This window comes from Aquarana catesbeiana, linkage group LG05, assembly GCF_042186555.1.
Source record: "Aquarana catesbeiana isolate 2022-GZ linkage group LG05, ASM4218655v1, whole genome shotgun sequence".
In the NCBI taxonomy this organism is placed as follows: Eukaryota; Metazoa; Chordata; class Amphibia; order Anura; family Ranidae; genus Aquarana; species Aquarana catesbeiana.
The window spans coordinates 5,331,267-5,356,088 of NC_133328.1; the positions used below are offsets into that span (position 1 = coordinate 5,331,267).

The 24,822-nt window shown below is 44.7% G+C and overlaps 1 protein-coding gene and 1 pseudogene across 1 annotated transcript; one reads left to right on the forward strand and one right to left on the reverse strand.

Annotated features, from left to right (window-relative positions):
• Positions 1 to 112: 112 nt before the first annotated feature.
• On the reverse strand, positions 113 to 21,637 carry LOC141144046 (uncharacterized). The gene is made up of 4 exons (XM_073629390.1): positions 21,469 to 21,637; positions 11,331 to 14,357; positions 7,761 to 7,834; positions 113 to 1,029 (listed from the first exon to the last, which is right to left on the reverse strand). The coding sequence occupies exons 1-4, from the start codon at positions 21,509 to 21,511 to the stop codon at positions 922 to 924; spliced, it is 3,252 nt and encodes a 1,083-aa protein (XP_073485491.1). The 5' UTR covers positions 21,512 to 21,637; the 3' UTR covers positions 113 to 921.
• Positions 14,774 to 14,906, forward strand: LOC141146423 (U2 spliceosomal RNA; annotated as a pseudogene).
• Positions 21,638 to 24,822: the final 3,185 nt, after the last annotated feature.

Consider the following 24,822-nt stretch of genomic DNA (forward strand, 5'->3'; position numbering starts at 1 on the left):
AGTTTGCTGAAGACAAGCAGACTAAGGACATGGGCAAATGAAGAACATGGGCTTTGAGGTAACCAACCTCTGGACTTTAATGGTGTTTATATCTTAAACATCAAATCATCAATAAGCTGAATAAAACAAAATTTATTTATTTAGACAATGTTAAAAAATCACGGGACATGATTTGGTACAGAAATTTTTTTTTCATAAAATTCAGTGACATATCACAGAAAATACCACTTTTCTCAACATGTTTCGCTCATTGGAGCTTCTTCAGGAGAATTGTCATGTGGCATCATATTAAACCAATTTGGTAATCAAAATCGGTATCACTAGGGATTGAAATCAATGAAATGTATATCCTATGGGTTGCTTCCCTCCATGGGTGGGTCTCCAAGAATGTTTGCAGAGATATACAAAAATGATCAGTAGGTGGAGTCTTTTCTAAAGATATTGATCAGTAGACTCAATATTATCCAGCAATCGCATCCACCGTGATAATTGGAAAGATTCACTCAAAGGCGGGATGTACAGAATGTAGAAGTTACAAAGTGCTAGGTGCATATAGGGCTTGCAGAGGGGAAGAAAACAACATTCATCCAGAGCAAGCCGGGTCCTGAAGTATGTATCAGGGAGAAAAACCTGATAACGATTGAAAAACAATTTAACGGTTGACAGGGGGAGGGTGGTATGCCTCCCGTCTGACTCGTTATGTAGCCGGCAGAGAGTGAGAGAGAGAGTCACTCTCTGCTGGTTAAATAACGAGTTATTTAAGAGATGCCCCGCCCACACGCGGGGCCTAATATTGCTATGATAATGGGAGGATTTGGTTTTCTGCAGCCTCGGCTCTTTGTCTGATATCCCACCGGGGATCTGGAATGTGGTCAACCTAAATGCAAATAAGCAGATCTGTTCAGACGGCTGCTCTGCGGCTTATAACGAAGCGCCCAGGAAGGTGTCACAGTTAGTTGAAGTTCTCTGCGGTCCCCAGGTCACTGTTGCGTGTTTAACTGACAGATCCTGGATGAGCCTGGAACATATCTGTGGAACAAGGACAACAAAAAAAATACATCAATGGGAAAATCAAAAATAAGGAGCACCACCAATGCTCACAGTTGGAGTAAAAACCTCCTTTCTCCCAATAAAAATAGGTCAACACTGGGAAAAGGAAAATGCCCCTCTTCTGGTCTTCAAGACCCTCTTAGATGTGTCCAACTAAGTCTATTCTAATCCCAAAGTATGATCATCTTTCATAAGTGACCCCTCTTCGAGGGAAGATGTACCAGATTAGACAAGACAAACTCAACCAAAATCTAGAGATGGGCAAATGTTTTTCCGCTTAGTTTTGGATATTGTTTTGTCATATTCATTATATAGTGGAACCTTGGATTACGAGCATAATCCGTTCCAGGAGAATGCTTGTGATACAAAGCACTCACATATCAAAGCGAGTTTCCCCATAGAAGTCAATGGAAACGAAGATAATTAGTTCCGCATTGACTTCTATTACATGCAATACCGCATGTGGCCAGAGGTGGGGGGCTCCGGAGAGCCTCGGAAATACTCTGGGACAGCTCGGCTGAACTCGGAGAGGCTCGGAAACACTCCGGAATGGAGTATTTCCGAGTGTTTTAGAGTATTTCCAAGTCATTCTGAGTATTTCCGAACGCCTCTGAACCATTCCGAGTGTCCTCAGGGCCTCCGCACCTCTGGCCAAATGCGGTACTGCACCACCCATTAGCTTGAATTCTGCTCGTTTTGTGAGACAACACTCGCAAACCGATTTTAGAATAAAAAAAGTTGCTCGTCTTTCAAAACGCTCGTTAACTGTGTTACTCGTAAACCTGGGTTCCACTGTATTAGAATGATTATTGAAGTAATTTGTTTCATATATTGGGATTTGTTTCATACAGTATATTCAATTGTTTTCAAATCGATTCAAAGTAACTATGTAACTATTCTATTTTATTCTGGTCTATTTTATTCTATAAAGCAGCCTAGGTAGGAATCATCATCTTATTTAACTTTTATACCTTACTGTGTTTATTGCAATATGTTTCCATTTCAAATTCAAATACATTTTCTAATTCAAATTCATTTTTTAATTCAAATTCAAATACATTTTTGAATGCAAAGTTGACTTTCAAATTCGGATAATTTTTTTCATTAGAATTTATTTCGGATTAGTTGAAATTCGTTACTATTGTGATTTGGAAATTTGTATACATCCGAATCCCCGAGCAAAGAAAATTTCATCTGAATTTCGTTTTGCAACACAAAAAAACCCCCAAAAAACGCACGTGTCTAGGAAATACTGAAAGATCGGAGATTCTTCATAGAACAACTACTAGATGTAAAAAGATTGCTGAATGTCTGAGAGTCATCCGCACCACATCCCTTGATTTGTAAATTTGTATCAAGAAGAAAAGTATGGGATTTTTGAGGTGTCAAATGCAACACAAATATATAAAATATATCAAAAATGTATTATAAACATTTAAAGATCATATATATCCGGTATATACAGTATATGGAAAAATGAAATATATTCCGATTCGTGACATGTTTCACCAAAGGATGGCTTCATCAGGAGACTTTTTATCAAGGACTGCATATATGATGACTGATTACTTATGAATATCTTAAAATCCAATAGAAATTTGGCTCCAAAATCACAGGGGTAGATAGAAATAGACATATGGTGAAACCACAGAGGAAGGTATACTGACACCCAAAAATGGCCTACCAGTATTGCCAACAAATGTGGAATCCTGATTGCTGGAGGTTTTATTGAAGAATCCCCAACTGGAACTTTCTATATCGACATTGTTATAAGGACTGTTTCCGGTCTATTCTGACAACTTGTCCTGATGAAAACTGGTCCCGTTTGCTAAGCTTAGGGAAAAGTTCCAGTTGGAAATTCTTTAATCAAACCTCCAGCAATCAGGATCCCACGTTTGTTGGCAATACTGGTAGGCCATTTTTTGGCATCAGTATACCTTCCTCTGTGGTTTTACCATATGTAAATTTCTATCTATCCCCGTGGTTTTGGAGCCAAATTTCTATTGGATTTTAAGACATTCATCAGTATTCAGTGATAATGTATGCAGTCCTTGATGAAAAGTCTCCTAATGAAGCCATAGTTTGGCGAAACATGTTGAGAATTGGAATATACTGCATTTTTCCATTTACTGTATGGATATATGTGATGAAATTTTGCCGATTTTTAAATGTTTATAATAAAATTTTGATATATTTTATATATTTCTGTTGTGTTTTGGCCCCTCAAAAATCCCATACTTTTCTTCTTGATACAAAACTACTAGATGTATCTACAAATGCCTCCATGTTTATATGAGGCCTAAAATACAAGTAAACCCAATCGCTAAAATCTCATATAAGCAGTATCCTGTTATAAGGCCAATTTTAATACTTTTCAACCTTCAGCCTTCTTCATGCTGGTGATCCTGCCACGATAGCCATTGTTCAGGCACTTCCCATTTTAGGGTAACAACACTTTGTTCCTATCTACCTTTATTTCTCCTATGTTGTCACTAGGGGCATGACTATGAATCATGGTTCCCCACAGCACCCCACCCCCTGAGTATACCACCTTGGATAATATTACCTTCCCCCAGATTCAATTAACTTTCCTTGGACAAGACCTCGGACGTCCCTATTTTATAATGTGCTTGCTGCAGCCCCATTCTTTCCTATTGGTAAGCCATACTCATGGTGACCTTCAAAGGGCCTTCGGCAAGTATGGCTTATCTATAGGAGCTGCCTGGGACTGCGTTGGAGGAAAGATAACTGGATCTGTGAGGAAGGCAAATATTATCACAGGCTGCCCCTATTTATACTGCGCATGCAAATTGCAACCCCATTTATTGCTATGGGTAAGCCATACTCATGGCGGCCTCCAGTGGGCCCTTGGAGGAGGGCTTACCCATAGGAATGAATGGGGGGTTGCAACTCACATATACAGTGTGAGGGGAAGCTTCTGGGGGCCTTATTGGAGGAAAGATTTCTGGATCTGGGAGGAAGGCAAATATTATGGTGGGCTGTACTCAGAGGGTGGGGTATTCAATAAAGTACATGTAAAAAACTATCAATGAATTTCTCTTATTTGCTCCTTTTTGGTCATTTAAATATACAATGAAATAATTTTGTTCTATCTGTTCAATAAGTTTAAAAGAATACCTGTTGATCCTGCCAGAAATGCAGAGCTGTCCTGTGCGCTCTGCACACTTACTGTGTTATCTCAAGGAATCTAATTAGCCCTCCCAACTTCTGTCCTGGACTTCACAACAATTATCCCCTATGCTGTGTAGATGTGGACAGTGGGAGGGATTAAATAATGTAGCAAAGGGCATCAGGCAGGGCTGACACCATTCAGTCCATTAAGATGGTGTGTGCTGTCAGCCCACAACAAGTAATAAGATGCTGAGCACATCTCTGGAAAACCAACAGGCATGTTCTGTACTTACACGGTCTTTAGAGAGATTAACATGAGGAAACATGCATTTATGATGAATGGGAGAAATGTACTTGTTGGCAGGTGCAGTCTACTATCTCTCTGCAGGTGGCGCTCTTCCGCAGCGGCACTGCAGTATGAGAGGAACTCAAGAGAAACAAGGTTCCTCTATGGTTTCCTGGGTCACTGTGGACGCATCTAATTGGATGCTGCTGCTCCATGTGACTCTGGCAGCCGACTTGGGTCAGGCAGAGCCTATTTAAGGCCCTGGCTCCCAGGTTTGTGAGTTGGTAGTGTAGGGACAGGTACCCCACCTGGTAGGGGCAAAACTAGCAGCAAGGAAAGGTTCCTGACAAGGAGGGGAAGTGTAGGGCTCGCAACGTCTCAAGACAGTTGCCTGCCAGGCCGCATTCTTCCCCTCTCTACAGACACTGACAGTTCAGCTGCACTCTGCTCTCTACACGCTGTTGACAGGCAGGTGGCTGGGCAGCGATACGTCACCTCACCTGAAAACTCGGCACCACTGCGCTGCAATGTGTAGTAAAGGTGGTTGTGGCGCAGCCCCATTCACTTTAATGGGATGTGTTTGGTGGCGGTACTGTCCATCGAACACGATATGGGGTATAATTTTTTGCTGTACTGCCCCATTTAGTTGCCATTGTAGCTTAGGGTGGGCAGTTGGGAGGCAGTAAGACTACAGCTCAATTGCTTATTTTTACCCCAGCCCAAGTTCTAAAGATCAACTTCACATAAGCAGCCCATAGATAAGTCTTTATTTTGTTGAACCAGGGAGACTTCCTCATTGTCAAAATACTCGAAGGCTTCCAGCTATGGACAGCGATACAGATTGAGTGGGGAAATTCCATCAGGCTGGTTGTACGTGGATTTCTGTACAACCAGCCTGCCCATACATGGATCAAAAGTTGACCGATCCCTGCTGAATCGCCCAAATTGTGGTCCTTGTATGGCCACCCTAAGCTGGCCATAGGTGGGTAGAACTTTGAATGAACATTAGGGGAAAAATAAGGTTCTAAGAAAATGTTTTCATTTTTCCAATCATTAGTGGGTCAAATTGACGTTCCAGAAAATTTGAAGGAGCAAAGATGGTTAGAAAACTTTTCTGGAACAAATTTCTAACAGTGTATGTGGTTTTTCGTTTGGTACAGTACAATCCATTCATTCCAAAATTAAATCTTACAAACAATTGTTCTGAGAATTTTCATATAAATTTTCCTACGATTTTTCCGCCCAAAAATTATGTATAATTCCATCTATCTCTGGCCAGGTTAAAGGGTGAAACTGTCCTTTAACTGTCCCAGAGGCCTCTCTATGGAGGTCTCTATGGATGTCTCTATGGAGGTCTCTATGGATGTCTCTATGGAGGTCTCTATGGAAGTCTCTATGGAGGTCTCTATGGAGGTCTCTATGGAAGTCTCTATGGAAGTGTCTATGGATGTCTCTATGGAGGTCTCTATAGAGGTCTCTACGGAAGTCTCTATAGAGGTCTCTACGGAAGTCTCTATAGAGGTCTCTACGGAAGTCTCTATGGAGGTGTCTATGGATGTCTCTATGGAAGTCTCTATGGATAGGGTCTCTATGGAGGTCTCTATAGAGGTCTCTATGGAGGTCTTTATGGAGGTCTCTATGGAGGTCTCTATGGAGGTCTCTATGGAGGTTTCTATGGATGTACGGACACGGCATTCAGTATGGAGGAAGTGATGAGTACATACAAGGGGTGCGTTCTACAAAAAATAAAAGCTCTATTGCTGTGTGTATTAGTATTGCTATGGTGATGCCCTGAGCTCACACATTCCAGGATATTTACAGATCAGTCTTATCTTCTGAGATCTGGAATGAAAAGCCTGGGAACAGGTTCTACAGCTCTTATGGAAAATGTCCAGTAGAGCCAACTATAGGAACACCTGAGGGTACGACTCCAAGAGAGACCTGTCTGCAAATTCACTGTCCACCATCCTTACCAGCAAGAGCTTACAAAGGGTCATGGCTGTCTTCAAGCTGGCCAAGATTTAAACGGTCTATGGCTGGCTTTACAAAGCAGAAGGAGCAGAGTCCCCCAGCAGTGCAGAGTATTTCAGGAGAGGAGAGTTATAGAGGAAGGAGCAGAGTCCTCCAGCAGTGCAGAGTATTTCAGGAGAGGAGAGTTAGGGAGGAAGGAGCAGAGTCCTCCAGCAGAGCAGAGTATTTCAGGAGAGGAGAGTTATAGAGGAAGGAGCAGAGTCCTCCAGCAGTGCAGAGTATTTCAGGAGAGGAGAGTTATAGAGGAAGGAGCAGAGTCCTCCAGCAGAGCAGAGTATTTCAGGAGAGGAGAGTTATAGAGGAAGGAGCAGAGTCCTCCAGCAGAGCAGAGTATTTCAGGAGAGGAGAGTTATAGAGGAAGGAGCAAAGTCCTCCAGCAGAGCAGAGTATTTCAGGAGAGGAGAGTTATAGAGGAAGGAGCAGAGTCCTCCAGCAGTGTAGAGTATTTCAGGAGAGGAGAGTTATAGAGGAAGGAGCAGAGAGGATGGCTCTCCTTCTCATTTCTTATAATTGTGAGGACAGCATTATTTAATTCCTAAATATCGTGACTCGCTTATTGGTTAGTTGCACTGAATAGTGACTTTACTCCTTGCAGTTTCAAGTGCAAATCCAGCAGCTGCTCAGACTGAAGACATAAGACATAGTAAGCTGCTAAATGATGTCATCTCATACAGTATTCTGTGGTTTTCTACTACTGTGTACTGCTTAGTACACAAATAACCACTAGAGGGAGACTCTATAGAGCTCTGTACACAATCATGAAAATTTGGAACAATGACCCATTAAAAATTTAGAAGTTTAATAGCAAAGTAATTTTAAGGGTTTGGGTATCCTCCCTTATACCCTAATAGATTGTAAGCTCTTCTACTTTCTATATCCCCCTTATACCCTAATAGAGTGTGAGCTCTTCTACCTTCTGTATCCTCCCTTATACCCTAATAAATTGTAAGCTCTTCTCCCATTGTTCACTGCTCTGTATAATTTCCTCAGAGGAACATTCTTCCCTCTTACAGCTTCTTACCCGGACCGGACCTCTTTGAGGTCAACAAAATGCCTGGACCTCCCGGAGCAGAGGGTGGGACCATAAGACCCAACATAAAGGTCAGACAGGTCTCTCCTCCATATACCTTACACTGTAAGTAGACCCCGCCCCTGTCTTGTGTGACAAGAACCTCCTAATTAGAACACTTTAAGGTTCTCTCCCATGTTCCGCCATCTTTGTTTGGAGAACCCCCAGAAGCAGCAGAAACAGATCACTTACCAGTTTTAGAATGGCTTGGGTTGTGAAAGGATAAATGGCGGATGACTTCAGTTTTAATCTTAGCGCCAAGATTCCTGTTGACAAAACAGACAAAGCGCGTCATATTCTGTATACGGATTGTGAGTCAGAAATCAGCGGGCTTACAATGTATAATGGTGAATACCGACTCCTATTATATACTGTGGGAAAACTCATCTACTGTCTATGAACATTTCCTGAATCAGCGGAGTTGTAGAAACGTCTCATTGTTGGGAAATCCTCAGAGAAGTCATAAGGGGGAGATTTACTAAAACTGGAGAGTGCAAAATCTGGTGTAGGTTTGCATGGCAGCCAATCAGCTTTTAACTTCAGTTTGTTCAATCAAGCTTTGACAATAAAACCTGGAATCTTATTGGTTTCTATGTAGAGCTGCACCAGATTTTGCACTCTCCAGTTTTAGTAAATTAGCCCCAAAGTGTCAGGACCCAGACCTCAACCTCTTCTGTACCCGGCAGTATCTCTTCTAATGCCGCGTACACACGGTCGGACTTTTCGTCTACAAAAGTCCGACGGACGTCGACGGACTAAAGCCGGCTGACAATCCGATCGTGTGTGGGCTTCCCTGGACTTTCAGCTGACTTTTCCAGCCGCAAATCTGACGGACTTTAGATTTGAAACATGCTTCAAATCTTTACGTCATAACTACGCCGGACCCAGAAATCCGCTCGTCTGTATGCTAGTCCGACGGACAAAAACCCACGCTAGGGCAGCTATTGGCTACTGGCTATCAACTTCCTTATTTTAGTCTGGTGTACGTCATCACGTACGAATCCGTCGGACTTTTGTGTGATGGTATGTAGGCAAGTCCGTTCATTAGAAAGTCCGCCGCAAGTCCGCCAAATGTCCGTCGAAAGTCTGTCGGACGGGCTGTCGGACTTTTGTAGCCGAAAAGTCTGACCGTGTGTACGCAGCATTAGCCACCTGAGATGCTGGACAGTTCCCTGGACAATCTTGTCTTGTTTCTGGTGAACCTTCAACCCTTTGCTCCTCCCATGAACTTATTTTCTAAGCCATGTCTCTGCACTTCCTGTTTGCCAGATTGTTGGGCTCTTTTCAGCTGATATCTCGCCCTTGTCACTCCTACTGCCATCCGTATCTCCACTACCACTCATTGCCGACCTTTGGCTTGTTCCTTGACTACGCTTCTGCTTGATCCCAACCTGCTTCCTGTACGGTATATAACAGGACAACTCCTAACTATCCGGTGGCCTCATACCAGGACCACTGTAGCATGCAGTACACGTTTTGGGTCAGCAAAGCCAATTATTATCATGGTCAATCTGGTTAATTCGAATTTTAGAAAATCTTGTAACTACAGCAAAGTCAATTTTGTTATTTTTAGTTATATCCTTTAAATGTTCTTTGATAAATAATATTTTTTTTGTATTAAATGATTAAATTACATTCCTAAGTGCTTGTATTCTAATGTTCTTTGTATCAGGTTTGTAACAGGTTTGCTTGCTAGAGTGACTTTGTACTCATCCAGGGCTTTTTTTCAGCCAGAACATGGTGGAACTCCATTCTGCCACCTCTGGCTCTCACCCTCCACTCCCCGCTCCCCAATGTCACTTGTAAACACAGAAGCCTTCTCTGTTAACAAGGACAGCTTTCCTCTCGGCGGCTCTCACAGATCCCTGCCTGTCCTGCGCTCACAGGGGGGACAAGGGAGATGTAGATACAGGTGCAATGTGGAATGGGGCATCACATGTTAAGCTGCACTGTGATCCCCATCTGTGCCCAGGTGCATAGATGCCGACCATTGATCTCCCTGCAAGTGAGAAAGAGAGGTGGAGCCGCCTACACTGCTGGGAGGTACTGGAAATGGGCTGGGTAGGTGAGATGCAAGGAAGCTAAACCCTTCACTCCGTATGTAGCGCACTCCTAAACCTTGCACTTTATAGCGCACTCCTCTACCCTGCACTCTATATGTAGTGCACTCCTGAACCCTGCACTCTGTATGTAGCACACTACTAACCCTGCACTTTGTAGCGCACTCCTCAACCCTACACTCTGTATGTAGCGCACTCCTCAACCCAACACTCTGTATATAGCGCACTCCTCAACCCAACACTCTGTATATAGCGCACTCTTCAACCCTACACTCTGTATGTAGCGCACTCCTCAACCCTGCACTCTGTATCTAGTGCACTCCTGAACCCTGCACTCTGTATCTAGCGCACTACTAACCCTGCACTATGTAGTGCACTCCTCAACCCAACACTCTGTATGTAGCGCACTCCTCAATCCAACACTCTGTATATAGCGCACTCCTCAACCCAACACTCTTTATGTAGTGCACTCTTCAACCCTACACTCTGTATGTAGCGCACTCCTCAACCCTGCACTCTGTATCTAGTGCACTCCTGAACCCTGCACTCTGTATCTAGCGCACTACTAACCCTGCACTATGTAGTGCACTCCTCAACCCTACACTCTGTATGTAGCGCACTCTTCAACCCTACACTCTGTATGTAGTGCACTCCTCAATCTAGCGCACTACTAACCCTGTACTTTTTAGCGCACTCCTCAACCCTACACTCTGTATGTAGCGCACTCCTCAACCCAGCACTCTGTATGTAGCGCACTCCTCAACCCTGCAAAAAAAAAACAAAACCCTGGATAAAATTTATATAGCCTTAGTCATACAACCGGGCCTTTAAGGGCAATCTTAATGCTAATGGGGCCCGAAATGAAATTTAGTTTGACACCCCTGCTCTAGGAGATCTAAACATATTAATTTCTCTTTCTAATATCTACTTTGTAGCTTTTCTCTTCTAAATAAATGTTAAAAACTTTCACAGTTAAGTTGGAGTTGTTGTTTTCCTTATCAACATCTTGATATTTTGTGTTCAAGTTATCTTTTTTTACATTATGTTAAATGAATACGCATTGTAACATTACAAGGTGTAGGTGTATCTTCCTTCCCTACAGCTTGAATTGCTACTCTCCTTTCTCCTGTGACACATGAATAGATGGAAGTGGCAAAACGTCCTATTTAATGGGAGGGATCAGCCCGGTAGAAAGGATATTTCATAAAACGTTAGCGATTCTCTGTGCACAATAATGAGAGATTCTGACATCATTATTCCCTTCTAGTGGAACCTCTAAATGACACAATCTTCACCTGTCACATTCTGTCACCTGTAACGGATCCTAGTGACTGTTGCTGCTGTTTACCCCTTAACCTCTTATGGGCTTGCCTGGCCTGGAACTTTGCTAATGGCATTCCAGTGCTGTCCATTTTACGACCTACTGCTCAAAGGACTATGTCAAAAAGTAGCTGCAAAGGGAAGAGTGTTCCTTTATTCCTGCTCAGTGTTCTGGAGTATCCTACAGCTTCCCTAAACCCCATCCAAGTTACTCCACAATAAACTTTAAAAAAGGCAACCACTAGACTGTATACTGAGCCAGAGGAGTGAATGTTGCTGTTTGCCTGGCTGCCGCTACACTAGTAGAAGAACCTGAGACACAACTCAGCGGTCCTTGAGGTGGTAGCGCTATATTAATGTGAGTAAATCTTGTACCACTTACCTCTGCTGTTTGTCTCATAAGTTCCCAAGGTAACAGCCTCTGCAGGCCGCATTTCAGTAGTGCCATCAGTCATGTTAGCGGCAGTTTTGGTAGCATTGACCTGTCCCAGCGTGGAAGCAGTTGACGTTTTAGTTGGGAAGTTCAAATGTACTGGCTCAGTTCCAGTAAAAAATGTTGTTCCCGTATTCGTCAAAGTTGTATTAGATGGTATAGTTTTGGTACTGCTTGATGGAGCACCAGTTGTAGAAGCTGCCAGCATACTTGTGGCACTTGCTGGTGTTTTGGCAGTTGTAGAAACTTTTTCCAGGCTTGGCGTACTGGTCAACCCACTAATTCCAGACATTACTGGGATGGTATTGCTCTCAGAAACTAGATTTGGTAAAGAGTCTTTAGTGGTGTATTGTGTGGTGGGAATCACCAGTGCAGAGGGTCTAGATGTGGTATCACTGATCGTAGAGACTGCTGTTGGTGATGAAGCTCCATTGACAGTATATATTATCGGTGCCGTTTTGCTAACTGGTGACGTAGAAGCGGTGATCATTATTGGAGCAGTTGGGGGAACTGGTGGGCCTACAAAAGAGATGTTAGTTGTTATTGGTGGAGTTACGGTGGATGTTAGGGTCACAGCTGATTTATTTGATATTGAATCTGTTGTTTTGGTTCCAGAAGAGTCAGTGACGTCAGATATCATTGGTGCAGTTTTGGTAGCCATTGATGAGGAGCCAAATATCTTTGATGGTACTGGAGTACTTCCTACAACCAGTGACATATTCAGATTCACTGTTGACATTAAACCCGTTGCATTATTCATTGTTGCTGCAACTGTGGTACTTCCTAGGGTCATAGATATTTTAGATGTTATTGGAGTAGTTCTGGAATCTAATAATTCTGATCCATTTATATTGGGCATTAAATATACAGAGGAAGTAATGTTGGATGTTCCTGGCACTGCTGTGGTTGATGGCGAAGAATACTGATTAACATTAGACATTACTGCAGCAGTTCTCCCATCTAGCGAAACAGAGGTACTTAAAACAGGTGATACAGGTGCAGTGGTGGCTGGGGACAACAATCTGGTGACGTTAGGCCATTTTGATGCATCTGAAGTATTAGACTCTGCTGGCCAGGTGGTTGCACCTGCAGACAAGACTCCAGTGACATTAGATCCTGTAGCTGCTGTATTTGGTATTATGGTTTTGGTGATAAATGGAGTCACTGGTGCAGTTTTGGTAGCCAGTGATGTGACGCCTGTGGTATTAGACAGTATTGTCCCAGTAACTTGTACTATAGTGGTATTTAGGCTTAATGTTCTTGAGGTTGAAGTCGACCCGGTGTTATTGGACACTGTTGGTGCAACTGTGTTCCCTTGTAATGTAGTATTGGTATAACTGGATGTTATTGTCACAGTTATGGTAGTCGATAATGTTGAACTAGCTAGATTCGATAATGATGAGAAACTCAAGGTAGCTTGTGTTGTGTTGGAAAGCAGATTGGACATTATCGGTACAACTATGGTGGATGGCGATGTTTCATTGGAGACAATAAATGAGGTTTGTTCAGTTTTGACAGTTGTAGAGTTGAGAGACATTGGTAGAGCTGTGGTAGTTGGGGATGTATAGTTGGTCATATTAGGCATCATCGGTGCAGTTGTTACCAATGATAATGTTGAGTTGGTTATATCAGATGGCAATAGTGTTGTTTTGGTTCCCAGTGATGTAGTTTGCTTCGTAAAACTAGTCACCGGTGTCACAATTGGTGATGTTAAGTTGGTTATGTTAGATGGTTTGGGTGACGTTTGGCTTCCAAGTGATGGGGTTAGAGTCACAGAAGCCATCGTTAAGGCAGGTGTGGTAGTTGGCAAAGTAGAGTTGATAATATTAGGTGCTAGTGGCGCAGTTGTTACAAATGGTAATGACGGTAAAAGTGTCGATTTGGTTGCCAGTGATGTTATTAGACTTGTAAGAGCCATCGTTGTTGCAGGTGCTGTACTTGGTGATGAAGAATTCGTAATACTAGATGAGACAGCTACAGTTTTGGCAGCTAGTGATGTGGCATTAGACATGTTAGAAGTTATTGCTTTGGTTGCAATTCCTGATGATACTACAGAAGTTGGTGCAGTTGTGGCTGTTGATGATGTTGGGTAAATTTGTGAGTAAATTGGGGCAGTTGCGGCAGTCGACATTGGGTACGTTTGTGGGTAAACTGGTGCAGTTGTTGTTAATGATGTTGGGTACGTTTGTGGGAAAATTGATGTAGTTGTGGCAGTTGATGATGTTGGGTACATTTTGGGATAAGCTGGTGAAGTTGTGCCTGTTGATGATGTTGGGTAAGTTTGTGGGTAAGTTGTGGCTATTGATGATGTTGGGTACATTTGTGGGTAAGGTGGTGGAGTTGTGGCAGTCAGCGATGTTGGGTAAGTTTGGGAATAAGCAGGTGCAGTTGTGGCTGTTGAAGATATTTGGTAAGATTTTGGGTAGGTTGGTGCAGTTCTGTCAGTCGATGATGTTGGGTTAGTTTGTGGGTGGGTTTCAAAAGCATTTTCAGATGAAACTCTACCCAAGTATCCAGAAGGATAAGTGCTGGTGGCAATATTTCTGGCTTCATTATGGGATGTATCCCCTTCCATTATCATAGTAGCAGATGGTCCTGAGGTGACCAGAAGTTCAGTGGAATCAGTCTCTGAACCAGGTAAAGTGATGGCCCGTGGTCTCTTAGTAGGTGATGTGATGTTTTTGTTTATTGGAATTGGTCCTGCGGCAGTCATATTGCTGTTCGGTGACATGGTCTCTCCTCTACCAGGGCCTGGAGGTGAGATGGGTTTGGTTGGAGGGGATACTGGTGAGGACTCACTCCTCTGAATAGTTGCTGGAACTGAAGACTCTGAAGGCAGTGTGTCCCCAGCAGTGATATTTATAGAGACAAAAACTTCTGGTGTCACTGGCGATAGTTCCGTGATATTCCTTGAAGGATCTTTTCTGCTCCAAGTTGGGGGTTGTGAGATGACATCAGAGAAAAGTGGTAAGGGTACTAAAATGGTAACAAAGATAAGATATTCAAGATGTTAAAATAAATTACCGTTTCAAAAGCAGAAGTAGGCAGTGTGAGAGAAAAAAAGACCTCCTTTCATTGATGTAAGAAAATATTTTCATTAAAGGCCCTTGCACACTTGTACATACTGTAATGTATGCTCTTTTTTTTTTTAATGTATGCTCTTTAACCACTTGCTGACCGTGTCCTGTGGATACACATCGGCAGAATAGCACGGCTGTGCAAAGTAACGTATATTTACGTCACTTTGAATTTCACACCGTGCGGGCACGCGCGGCCCTGCCATGAGCTCCGTGACCACGGGACCCGCGGACTCGATGTCCGCCGGTGTCCCGCGATCGTGTCACGGAACTGCAGAATGGGGAGAGGCCAGTGTAAACAAGGCATCTCCCTGTATCGCTTCTCGGCCTCTTGGCTAAGATCAAGTGTAGTATCTGTTCTTATCAGTTTCCAGGAGGTGGCGCTTGCTTCCATCCCTGATCTATGGCGAGATGGAGATGGGATGGCGGTTGCTATGCAAAACCTGCTGGAGTAAAGGTGACCTGGACGGTTCGTAGCCGAAAGGAAAGCCTTCTGATGGGGATGGAGAACCACAGGGTCTGAACCGGAGGGTCGGGACCCTGGCTTTCTGGCCTGGATTGGGGCGGCTCTAGCTCCAGACAGTTATTCGTGAGAGACCGCTGGCTCCCCTTTCTCCCACCGGGGGGGAGCGGCCAGTAATTCCCGATTGTAATTAGGTAGGAGGGACGGAACGACGGTGAAGCCTGATGGTAAAGGGCTCTCACCAAGCTTCCAGAACTTCATGCCTTTCTGCCTGGGGTGGGGGCTGCTGTGGTCTGGGCTGGTGGCCAGGGTTGGTCTTTGAAAGCCTATGGAGTATGTGCCCCTGGAGTGGCAGTCCAGGGGTGCCATAAAATCACTGTGAGTGGCAGTCACTTTGATTTGAGGCACCACGGTCACTGCACCATAAACACGCTTTTTTAGCACCTGCCTCTTGGGCCGGGCCTTTTGGCTGGGACCAGAGGAATTTTTTTATTCCAGGCCGGAGGGCCTGGTCATTGTTTTACACATTGGCCACTTTTTTCACTCTCCTCTCCACTATCCCTTCCCCACTTTCTTTTATTTATTTTCTTTTGATTGAATCCTATGCTTTGTTTTGTCATGTCTTGTACACGTTTGTCTCACTGTGTGGAAATTAAGGACGGGTCCTCGGGCCAGCCCTGAAAGTCTTGGAAAGGGGTGGACATGGCCTTCTGGTTTAGTTCGCCCTCTCTCATGGGGTCTCCCTTCGGGGGAGCCCCACCTAGTACTTGGGTGGGTTCTGTCTCGGCAGACCCTCCAGAGAACGGGGTCTGTCTGGTTTCAGCCAGATAGACCAATGTAAAGTACCTTTGTCCCCGTCTGGAGCCTCTGAACGCCCCGGGGGATCAGGGAATTGGCACGTCTGTGTACCCGTTGCACTTTTTTGTGAGCACTCTTTATGTGTGTGCACATTTTTTTAGCACCGGGTGAAGTTTTTTGGGTGTGTTATGCACGCCATAGGCTTTCAATAAAAAAAAAAAAAAAAAATCTCCCTGTTCTGCCTAGTGACAGGACATCAGGAGCAGTGATCAGTGTCGTGTCACTCGTAGCCCAGCCCCCACACAGTTAGAATACCTCCCTAGGACACACTTAACCCCTTTCTCACCCCCTAGTGGTTAACCCCTTCCCTGCCAGTGTCATTTACACAGTAATAGTGCATTTTTATAGCATTGATCACTGTTTAAATGACAATGGTCTTAAAATAGCATCAAAAGTGTTCGATGTGTCCGCCATAATGTCGCAGTCACTATAAAAATCGCTGATCACGGTCATTACTAGTAAAAAAAAAATATTAATAAAAATGCCATAAAACTATCCTCTATTTTGTAGACGCTATAACTTTTGCGCAAACCAATCAATACCAAATTTTTTTTTTTACCAAAAATATGTAGAAGAATACATATCGGCCTAAACTGAGGAAAAAATGTGTTTATTTATATATTTTTTGGGATATTTATTATAGCAAAAAGTTTTCAAAATTGTCGCTCTATTTTTGTTTATAGCGCTTCCCCTGCGTCTCCTCCTCCTCGGCATCACGGCAGCTTCCGCCGTGAGTCTCCTCTCTCCTCCTCCTAGGCGGGCCAATAGGATCGCTTCTCCTCTTGGCCAGTCGGGTGACAGGTCTCAGGACCTGCTTCCTGATTGGCCAGGAGAAGAATCAGGAAGACAAAAGCGAATATTAATTTGCTATTGTCACACAACTGGGTGGGCTCAGGCTGCAGTGCTCTGCGCCCCGAGCCCACCCTTTTTTTTAAGCCAATTAGAGCCTCCCATTTTAATTACGTACTTAAAAAAAAAAACAAAAAAAACCCCACTGGAATCCATGCGCCTTGCATGTAGATTAGGGGCCAGGCGCAAGGATTAGGGGGGCGGCGTATGGACGGGTATGGGAGCCAGAAACTGGTGGAGATTAGTTTTTTTTTCCTGGATAATACTATTTACTGCTAAATTAAGATAATCCAGCACCACACCATGTCTCATTCTTTTTTTATGGGAGCACTGTTTAGTTTTAAAGTTTAACTCTCGGCAAAATAAAATTTTATTATTGGATGATGTGGGGATGGGTTAGGCCCTCTGCCATGTTTTTATTGCTGTCTGTTTCCCCATTGGGGAGATTCACCCTCTTTTTATCCAGCTGACCATTGCCACCAAAATAGAAAGTGAGGCTTATTCCAAACATTTAGAGTTGTCCTCAGAACAAGAGGTAGTGGAAAATCTTCCAAAGGGGACACCTTTTTCAGAGACCACTAGGGGAATTTACCAAACATTGGGAAATTTTCTCTAACTTCCAGCTGCACTTCTGGGACAGAAAGTGAAAGGGAACTAGACCAATGATACACAGACAGCAAAAAAATAAAAAAATAACCTGGCAGGAGTTTTAACCTTTTCCTCCTCTACACAACCCCCCCAAAAAATGATTTTGTGATGCATGCGTATTTTCAACATAGCAGAAATTGTGAGGGGTTCGTTTCTGATTCAAAGCAAGTGGTGGTGTCCCGTCTCTATTCACTGATGATGTCTGTTGGGATGAAACGTGTTGGGTGGAGCTTAGAGATTTGATGCTAGTGACCATGTCCATGATTGTATACATGGGGAGTACAGTGGTATGTTATGCTTCCGTGTATATTCCTTTTTTGCAATCTAGTTGGACATATCAGTGCTTTACATGGAGTGATTTTATTGTTTTAGATAAAATATTGGACTTTTTCAGGTGTGAGTATATTATATTATAATATATAAGCAGGTTAAAGCACAGTGAGCATAAACTTATAGCTTCATCAAAAGAATATTATATTAACTTCAGGCATCCCCGTCCAGTAGAAATGGAGATACAAGTGTTCAGGTCCTAAATAGCTTCATATGTACAACACATGAGATACTAAAGAGGTGTGATCACTCATGAACCCTTACATATAGCAAACTCTAGCTTATAAAATGGGGATTCTTAGTTTGCATATATTGCAATACGTGTTCAAGCTGACCAACTGTGTCAAAGTGACCCCGCTCTGGCCAACTGCATCAATGTGATCCCTTTCTGGCCAACTGCGTCAACGTGATCCCTTTCTGGCCAACTGCATAAACGTGATCCCTTTCTGGCCAACTGTGCAAACGTGATCCCTTTCTGGCCAACTACATTAACGTGATCCCTTTCTGGCCAACTGCATTAACGTGATCCATTTCTGGCCAACTGCGTCAAAGTGATCCCTTTCTGGCCAACTGCATTAACGTGATCCCTTTCGGCCCAACTGTGCCAACGTGATCCCGTTCTGGCCAACTGCATCAAAGTGATCCCTTTCTGGCCAACTGAGTCAACGTGATCCCTTTCTGTCCAACTGAGTCAATGTGATCACCTTCTGGCCAACTGCATCAAAGTGATCCCTTTCTGCCCAACTGTGCCAATGTGATCCCTTTCTGACCAACTGTGCCAACGTGATCCCTTTCTGACCAACTGTGCCAACGTGATCCCTTTCTGGCCAACATGATCCTTTTCTGGCCAACTGCATCAAAGTGATCCCTTTCTGGCCAACTGTGCCAACATGATCCCTTTCTGCCCAGCTGTGCCAATGTGATCCCTTTCTGGCTAATTGTGCCAACATGATCCCTTTCTGGCCAACATGATCCCTTTCTGGCCAACTGCCTCAACCTGATCCCTTTCTGGTCAACTGCATCAAAGTGATCCCATCCTGCCCAACTGTGCCAATGTGATCCCTTTCTGGCCAACTATGCCAACGTGATCCCTTTCTGGCCAACGTGATACCTTTCTGCCCAACTGCGTCAACATGATCTCTTTCTGGCCAACTGTGTCAAAGTGAACCCTTTCAGCCCAACTGTTCCAACGTGATCTCTTTCTGGCCAACATGATCCCTTTTTGGTCAACTGCATCAAAGTGATCCCTTTCTGGCCAACTGTGTCAACGTGATCCCTTTCTTGCCAACTGAGTCAATGTGATCCCTTTCTGGCCAACTGAGTCAAAGTGATCCCTTTCTGCCCAACAACATCAGAGTGATCCTATTTGCCCAACTGTGCCAACATGATCCCTTTCTGGCCAACTGCGCCAACGTGATCCCTTTCTGGCCGACTGTGCCAACGTGATCCTTTTCTGGCTGACTGTGCCAACGTGATCCCTTTCTGACCAACTGTGCCAACGTGATCCCTTTCTGGCCAATGTGATCCTTTTCTGGCCAACTGCATCAAAGTGATCCCTTTCTGGCCAACTGTGTCAACATGATGCCTTTCTGCCTAACTCTGCCAAAGTGATCCCTTTCTGGCTAATTGTGCCAACGTGATCCCTTTCTGGCAAACGTGATCCCTTTCTGGCCAACTGCCTCGACCTGATACCTTTCTGGCCAACTGTGTCAAAGTGATCCCGTCCTGCCCAACTGTGCCAATGTGATCCCTTTCTGGCCAACTATGCCAACGTGATCCCTTTCTGGCCAACGTAATCCCTTTCTGCCCAACTGCATCAACGTGATCCCTTTCTGGCCAACTGCATCAAAGTGATCCCTTTCGGGCCCAACTGTTCCAACATGATCCCTTTCCAACCAACGTGACCCCCTTTCTGGCCAACTACATCAAAGTGATCCCTTTCTAGCCAACTGTGCCAACGTGATCCCTTTCTTGCCAACTGAGTCAATGTGATCCCTTTCTGCCCAACAGCATCAGAGTGATCCTTTTTGCCCAACTGTGCCAACTTGATCCCTTTCTGGCCTACTGCACCAACATGATCCCTTTCTGGCCAACTGTGCCGACGTGATCCCTTTCTGGCCAGCTGCATCAATGTGATCCCTTTCTGGCCAGCTGCGTCAATGTGAACCCTGTCTGGCCATCTGCATCAAAGTGATCCCCGTCTGGTAATCTGCGTTAAAGTTATATCTCTCTGGCCAGCTGCATCAAAGTTATATCTCTCTGGCCAACTGGGTCAAAGTGATCCCTTTCTAGTCAAACTGCAGCCAAGAGATCCCTTTCTGGCTATCTGTGTCAAAGTGATCCCTCTCTGGCCAACTGCATCAAAGTGATCCCTTTCTAGTCAACTGCATCAAAGTGATCCCTTTCTGCCCAACTGTGCCAACATGATCCCTCTCTGGCCAACTGCGTCAAAGTGACCCCTTTCTAGTCAACTGTATAAAAGTGATCCCTTTCTTGTCAACTGTATCTAAGTGATCCCTTTCTGGCCAACTGCATCAAAAATTATCTCTCTCTGGCCAAATGTATCAAAGTGATCTCTCTCTCTGGCCATCTGTGTCAAAGTGATCCCTCTCTGGCCAACTGCATCAAAAATGATCCCTTTCTAGTCAACTGCGACTAAGTGATCCCTTTCTGGCCTTCTGCTTCCATATCAAAAGAGATCACAGGGGGCATACAGAGGGGGGACCTCGGAACACCAGAGCTTCTACAAGTCTACCAAAGTTTCATAGAATTTGTAAAGGGCAGGAGCATACCTACAAGGGTCGCAATTGCAACCCAGCCCCATGCTGCAGGGGGCCATCCGGCTCTCCTGTATGCCTGGATAGGAGTAGAGGTGGGGCGGCTGCATATAGAAGAATCAATCTCTCCGGCTGAATGTCTGCTTCTCCTCTTCTCCCTCCCATAGGCATTCAGCTTCTATATGCAACAGTTCTTCTATAAGTGTAATTTACCTGCCCCTTCCTAATCTGAATGGAGAGTCCGTGATCAGTACCAATCACTGACTCTGTCCAATCATAACTGAAACATAGTAAACTGTGTTTCCTATGCTTCAGTTTATGAATGAACAGGAAGCTTCTGTACAGAGCTATTCCTGTCCATTCATTCTGTGCAGTTGATAGCTGTGTCCTCAATCTCCATTCTCTGTCTCAAAGGTGAAAAATTTGAGGTCTGTTTAGACCCCTGATCTCTCACCAAAGCCCCCCCAGCGAGACTCCTAAAAAAAAATAAAAATAAATAGAAACAAAATCATAAAAAATAAAATAGCAAAAATAAAACAAACGGACACACCAGTGGCGGAACTACCAGGGTCACAAAGGTTGCACTTGTGACTGGCCCTGGCGTTCCGCCACTGGGCTCGGAAGGGAAGGGCCCTGGCCGGGTGGGTACTTCATAGTTTCTTGCACCGAGACCCTGAAGGTTCTAGTTACCCCACTGGTAAGGGGCCCGGGTAGAACGGGTAGAAGATCATAGATGGACCTTTAATTTCAGATCTCAGTCTACAATATCTGATACTTTTTTTTATTTGCACTTCCATGCAAATATTCAGGACAGGTTTTCAGGGTCCAAGCAGGATTCTTGAAGTACCTTGATGAAGGGGGTCTTTAAGAAGGGGGTACACCCTAAAAGCTTGTCCTGAAAGTATCACGGACAGGACTTCATTGTTCTTCTTGCAAGTAAACTAATACGGCTACAGTCACCTCAGGCATGAATGAAGATCTCTGTCTACAGGTGATGATATCAGACACACAGAAAACAATTTCCTTCAAAAAAATAAAGATCCTCCAAGAGCCCCAACAGACACGAGGAGCACCCCCCCACTTACCCCCAACCAGGCAGAGGAGGATGGAGGTGACCCGGAGATCCATGGTGGAGTGTCTGGATAGGAATGATGTATGGGGGCGGCTCGCTCCTTCCTGGTGATGATATTAAGTATCTGGGTGTGACTGTTGATGTGACATTAATCTGTTCTCCTCATTATACTAACAATAGTCACATGAAGAAAAAACATCACACTTCACCTCGTATTACTCCATAATCTCTATCATTTGTCAGAAGTCTCACTTACAGAGGTATGAAAGGTTCTAATTGTCCATATTACATTTGGAAAAGATAGCTTAGTAGTGATTTAAAGCTGAACATCAGGAAAAAAAAAAAAAGATAAATATATCAATGAGAGAACATTTCCAAAGGATTTGTATTTCTGTCCAGCCAGTCCTGAGATTATTACAGCTCTGCAACACTGTACAGAGCGGCACACCTGATCAGCTCCTTGTGTTATGTCTTCCATCTTAAAAAGTGGTTTAACCCACCTTCAGAAATTCACATAATCCATTCTGTCTCTTAATGCAGTGCCCCCCTGTCTCTGTGCTTTATTAAAAAATATACCTCCATTACCGTATTTCACGGTGGCTCCCGGCGATCACGTGACCAGGATCTCTGCCCGTCTGACAGAAGCAGCGGGAGGGGCCGCGATCCCCCCGCTGACGTCAGCAAGATGGGAGGAGAAGAGGAGAGAGGAGACACGGCCGGTCACGTGATTGCAGGGAGCCGCCGTGAAATACGGTAAAGGAAGCATTTCTTTATTAAAACAAGGAGGCGGGGGGGGGGCACTGCATTAAGAGACAGAACGGATAGTATACAGAAAAATGTGTTATTCCTGCAGCAGGAGGGGGATGGGGCGGCACTTTCACTAGGTGACATGCAGAGGGGGGGAGGAGACACAAAAGAGCAGGCTGCGGATGACATGACGGAGGCATGTAATCTGACCACAGTGTCAGGGCTCAGCAACCATGATACACCGTGGTCAGTTTGCAGAGGGAAAGGGAGAAACAGGCAGGATCAGCCAGGTTTTTTAGGTGTTACAGGCGGCCAAATGACACAGGACAAGCACTGTGCTGTATAAAATGCTTTAAATAACCAGGATCTGTTTTTTTGTTTTTTGGGTTAACAAACGCTTTAAGTCAGAGCTCTGCTATACAGAAACTGAAGGAGCCTGATCTTGCCTGGGAAAGTGACCTGATTTTTCTGTGCTGTAATTAAATGGATCTTCATGGACGGGGGGATGAGTTTTCTCTCCCTAAATGCTCCTGCCCCATTACACCCCCCAGCAAGAAAATCACCCCTTTTTTTTTTGTTTGCACAATTCATCTCATCCCTCTATCCTGACTGTGCCCCAGGTGCCCCATGGAGAGGGGCGGGCGGGTCTATGACACAGGATATCTTTAGTTTCAAGTTTGGAAGGGAAGCTGGGTGTCATTTAATTAGGAAGACTGAGGACATCTAGTGGTAGAATTAAATAATAGGTGATAGGTGGAACTGAAGGGCACTGATAAGCGGTACTGATAGGTGGCACTGATGGGTAGAATGGAATAATAGGTGATACAGTAGGTGGCACTGTAGGGCACTGATAAGCGAGACTGATAGGTGGCACTGATGGGTAGAATGGAATAATAGGTGATAGGTGGAACTAAAGGGCACTGATAAGCGGTACTCATAGGTGGCACTGATGGGTAGAATGAAATAATAGGTGATAGGTGGAACTGAAGGGCACTGATAAGCGGTATTCATAGGTGGCACTGATGGGTAGAATAGAATAATAGGTGATAGGTGGCCCTGTAGGGCACTGATAAGCGACACTGATAGGTGGCACTGATGGGTAGAATGGAATAATAGGTGATAGGTGGCACTGAAGAGCACGGATAAGCGGTACTGATGGGTGGCACTGATGGGAACTTGTAGGTGACACTGATAGGCAGCACTGATCGGTGGCACTGATGATGAGCCACTGATGGGCATTGATTGGCAGCACTGGTGGGCATTGATGGGTGGGACTGGTGGGCAAAGGAAGGTGGCACTGGTGGGCAGGGCAGAAAGCCGCGGCTTTCTGTGTGAGGGACTGATGTCCCTCTGACAGAAGCGGGTGATCGTCTTTTTTCTTCCAGCGTGAGGGAAAAAAAATACCGATTACCAATCTTCTGTTTACATCACATGATCAGCTGTCATTGGCTGACAGCTAATCAGGTGGTAAGGGGCCAGGATCGGCCCCTTACTCCGATCTGTGATCACCCGAGTCTCATAGACTTGGTGATCACAGAGACGCGCAGGTAGCTCATGCACAGGAGGACGTCCATGGATATCCTCTCCCGGCAATTAAGGCCCGCCCTGTAGCCGTCTTTTGGCTATAGCACGGGCAGCAAAGAGTTAAAGCTGCAGTTTAATCTGCTTGTATTGTGCCCTCCCTGGTCCCTCCCCCCTCATTAACATGCTAATGACATAAATAAAATCTTCTGTTTTCATTGGTTACTTTATTTTAGTTCCAGTGATGTCATCACCGGGTCTCTGTGCTTCTCTTTGCAATGCAGGCAGATCATGACAGGTAGGCGGGGCCAGTCGGGTGCTGTACAGAGCTTCCTGAACACATCCCAGCCCACGACCTCACTACTCCTCTCAGCACTGATGCAAGTAGTGGGAGAAGTTCAAATAAAAAAATGATTAAAATGGGTGGGAGTCAGTCTGGAGTGGGTGGTCCTGGACAGGCTGTATTTGCAGAAGACAACCCACATGTGATTCTGTTCCTTCGTGATTGAAATAACTAAAATCCAATCTAGAGAGGAGCCAGGGACAGTCGGGCCGGGGAGAAAAGGGGTGGGGCCAGTGAAGTCAGGCTGGGGAGCAAAGGGCGGGGCCGGGAACACTCAGGCTGGGGAGCAAAGGGGTGGGGCAAAGGACAGTCAGGCTGAAGAGGAAGGGCTAGATGATGCTGGACGTCCTCCAGCCAGGAAACGAGGCGGGGCTCTATCTGACTGCTGCAGCTTCCAATGCACATTGTGAGAAGCTCATAGTGTGCAGTGAAATCAGAGGAAGCCGTTTCAGTCCAGGAGAGGAGCCGGTACAACTGTGCAAGACTGGAGACTGGCTGGAGTCCAAGAATAACACATACAAAGCAATCCTCTCCTGTGTGCCTGAGGCAGAAAGAAAACAAATTAAAGCCTGCGACATCTTCTCCACTGATACAATAACATTGCCCAACAATACCAGATAGATTATGTGGTGAGATCTTCCCGTGTTATAATCCTGAGCAAGGAGGGTGTGAGATGTAACATTCACCGCCCTCATTTACTAACACAAACTGATCCTCAATAAGAAGGATGGAAGGTCTCCTCAGCACTGCAACAGA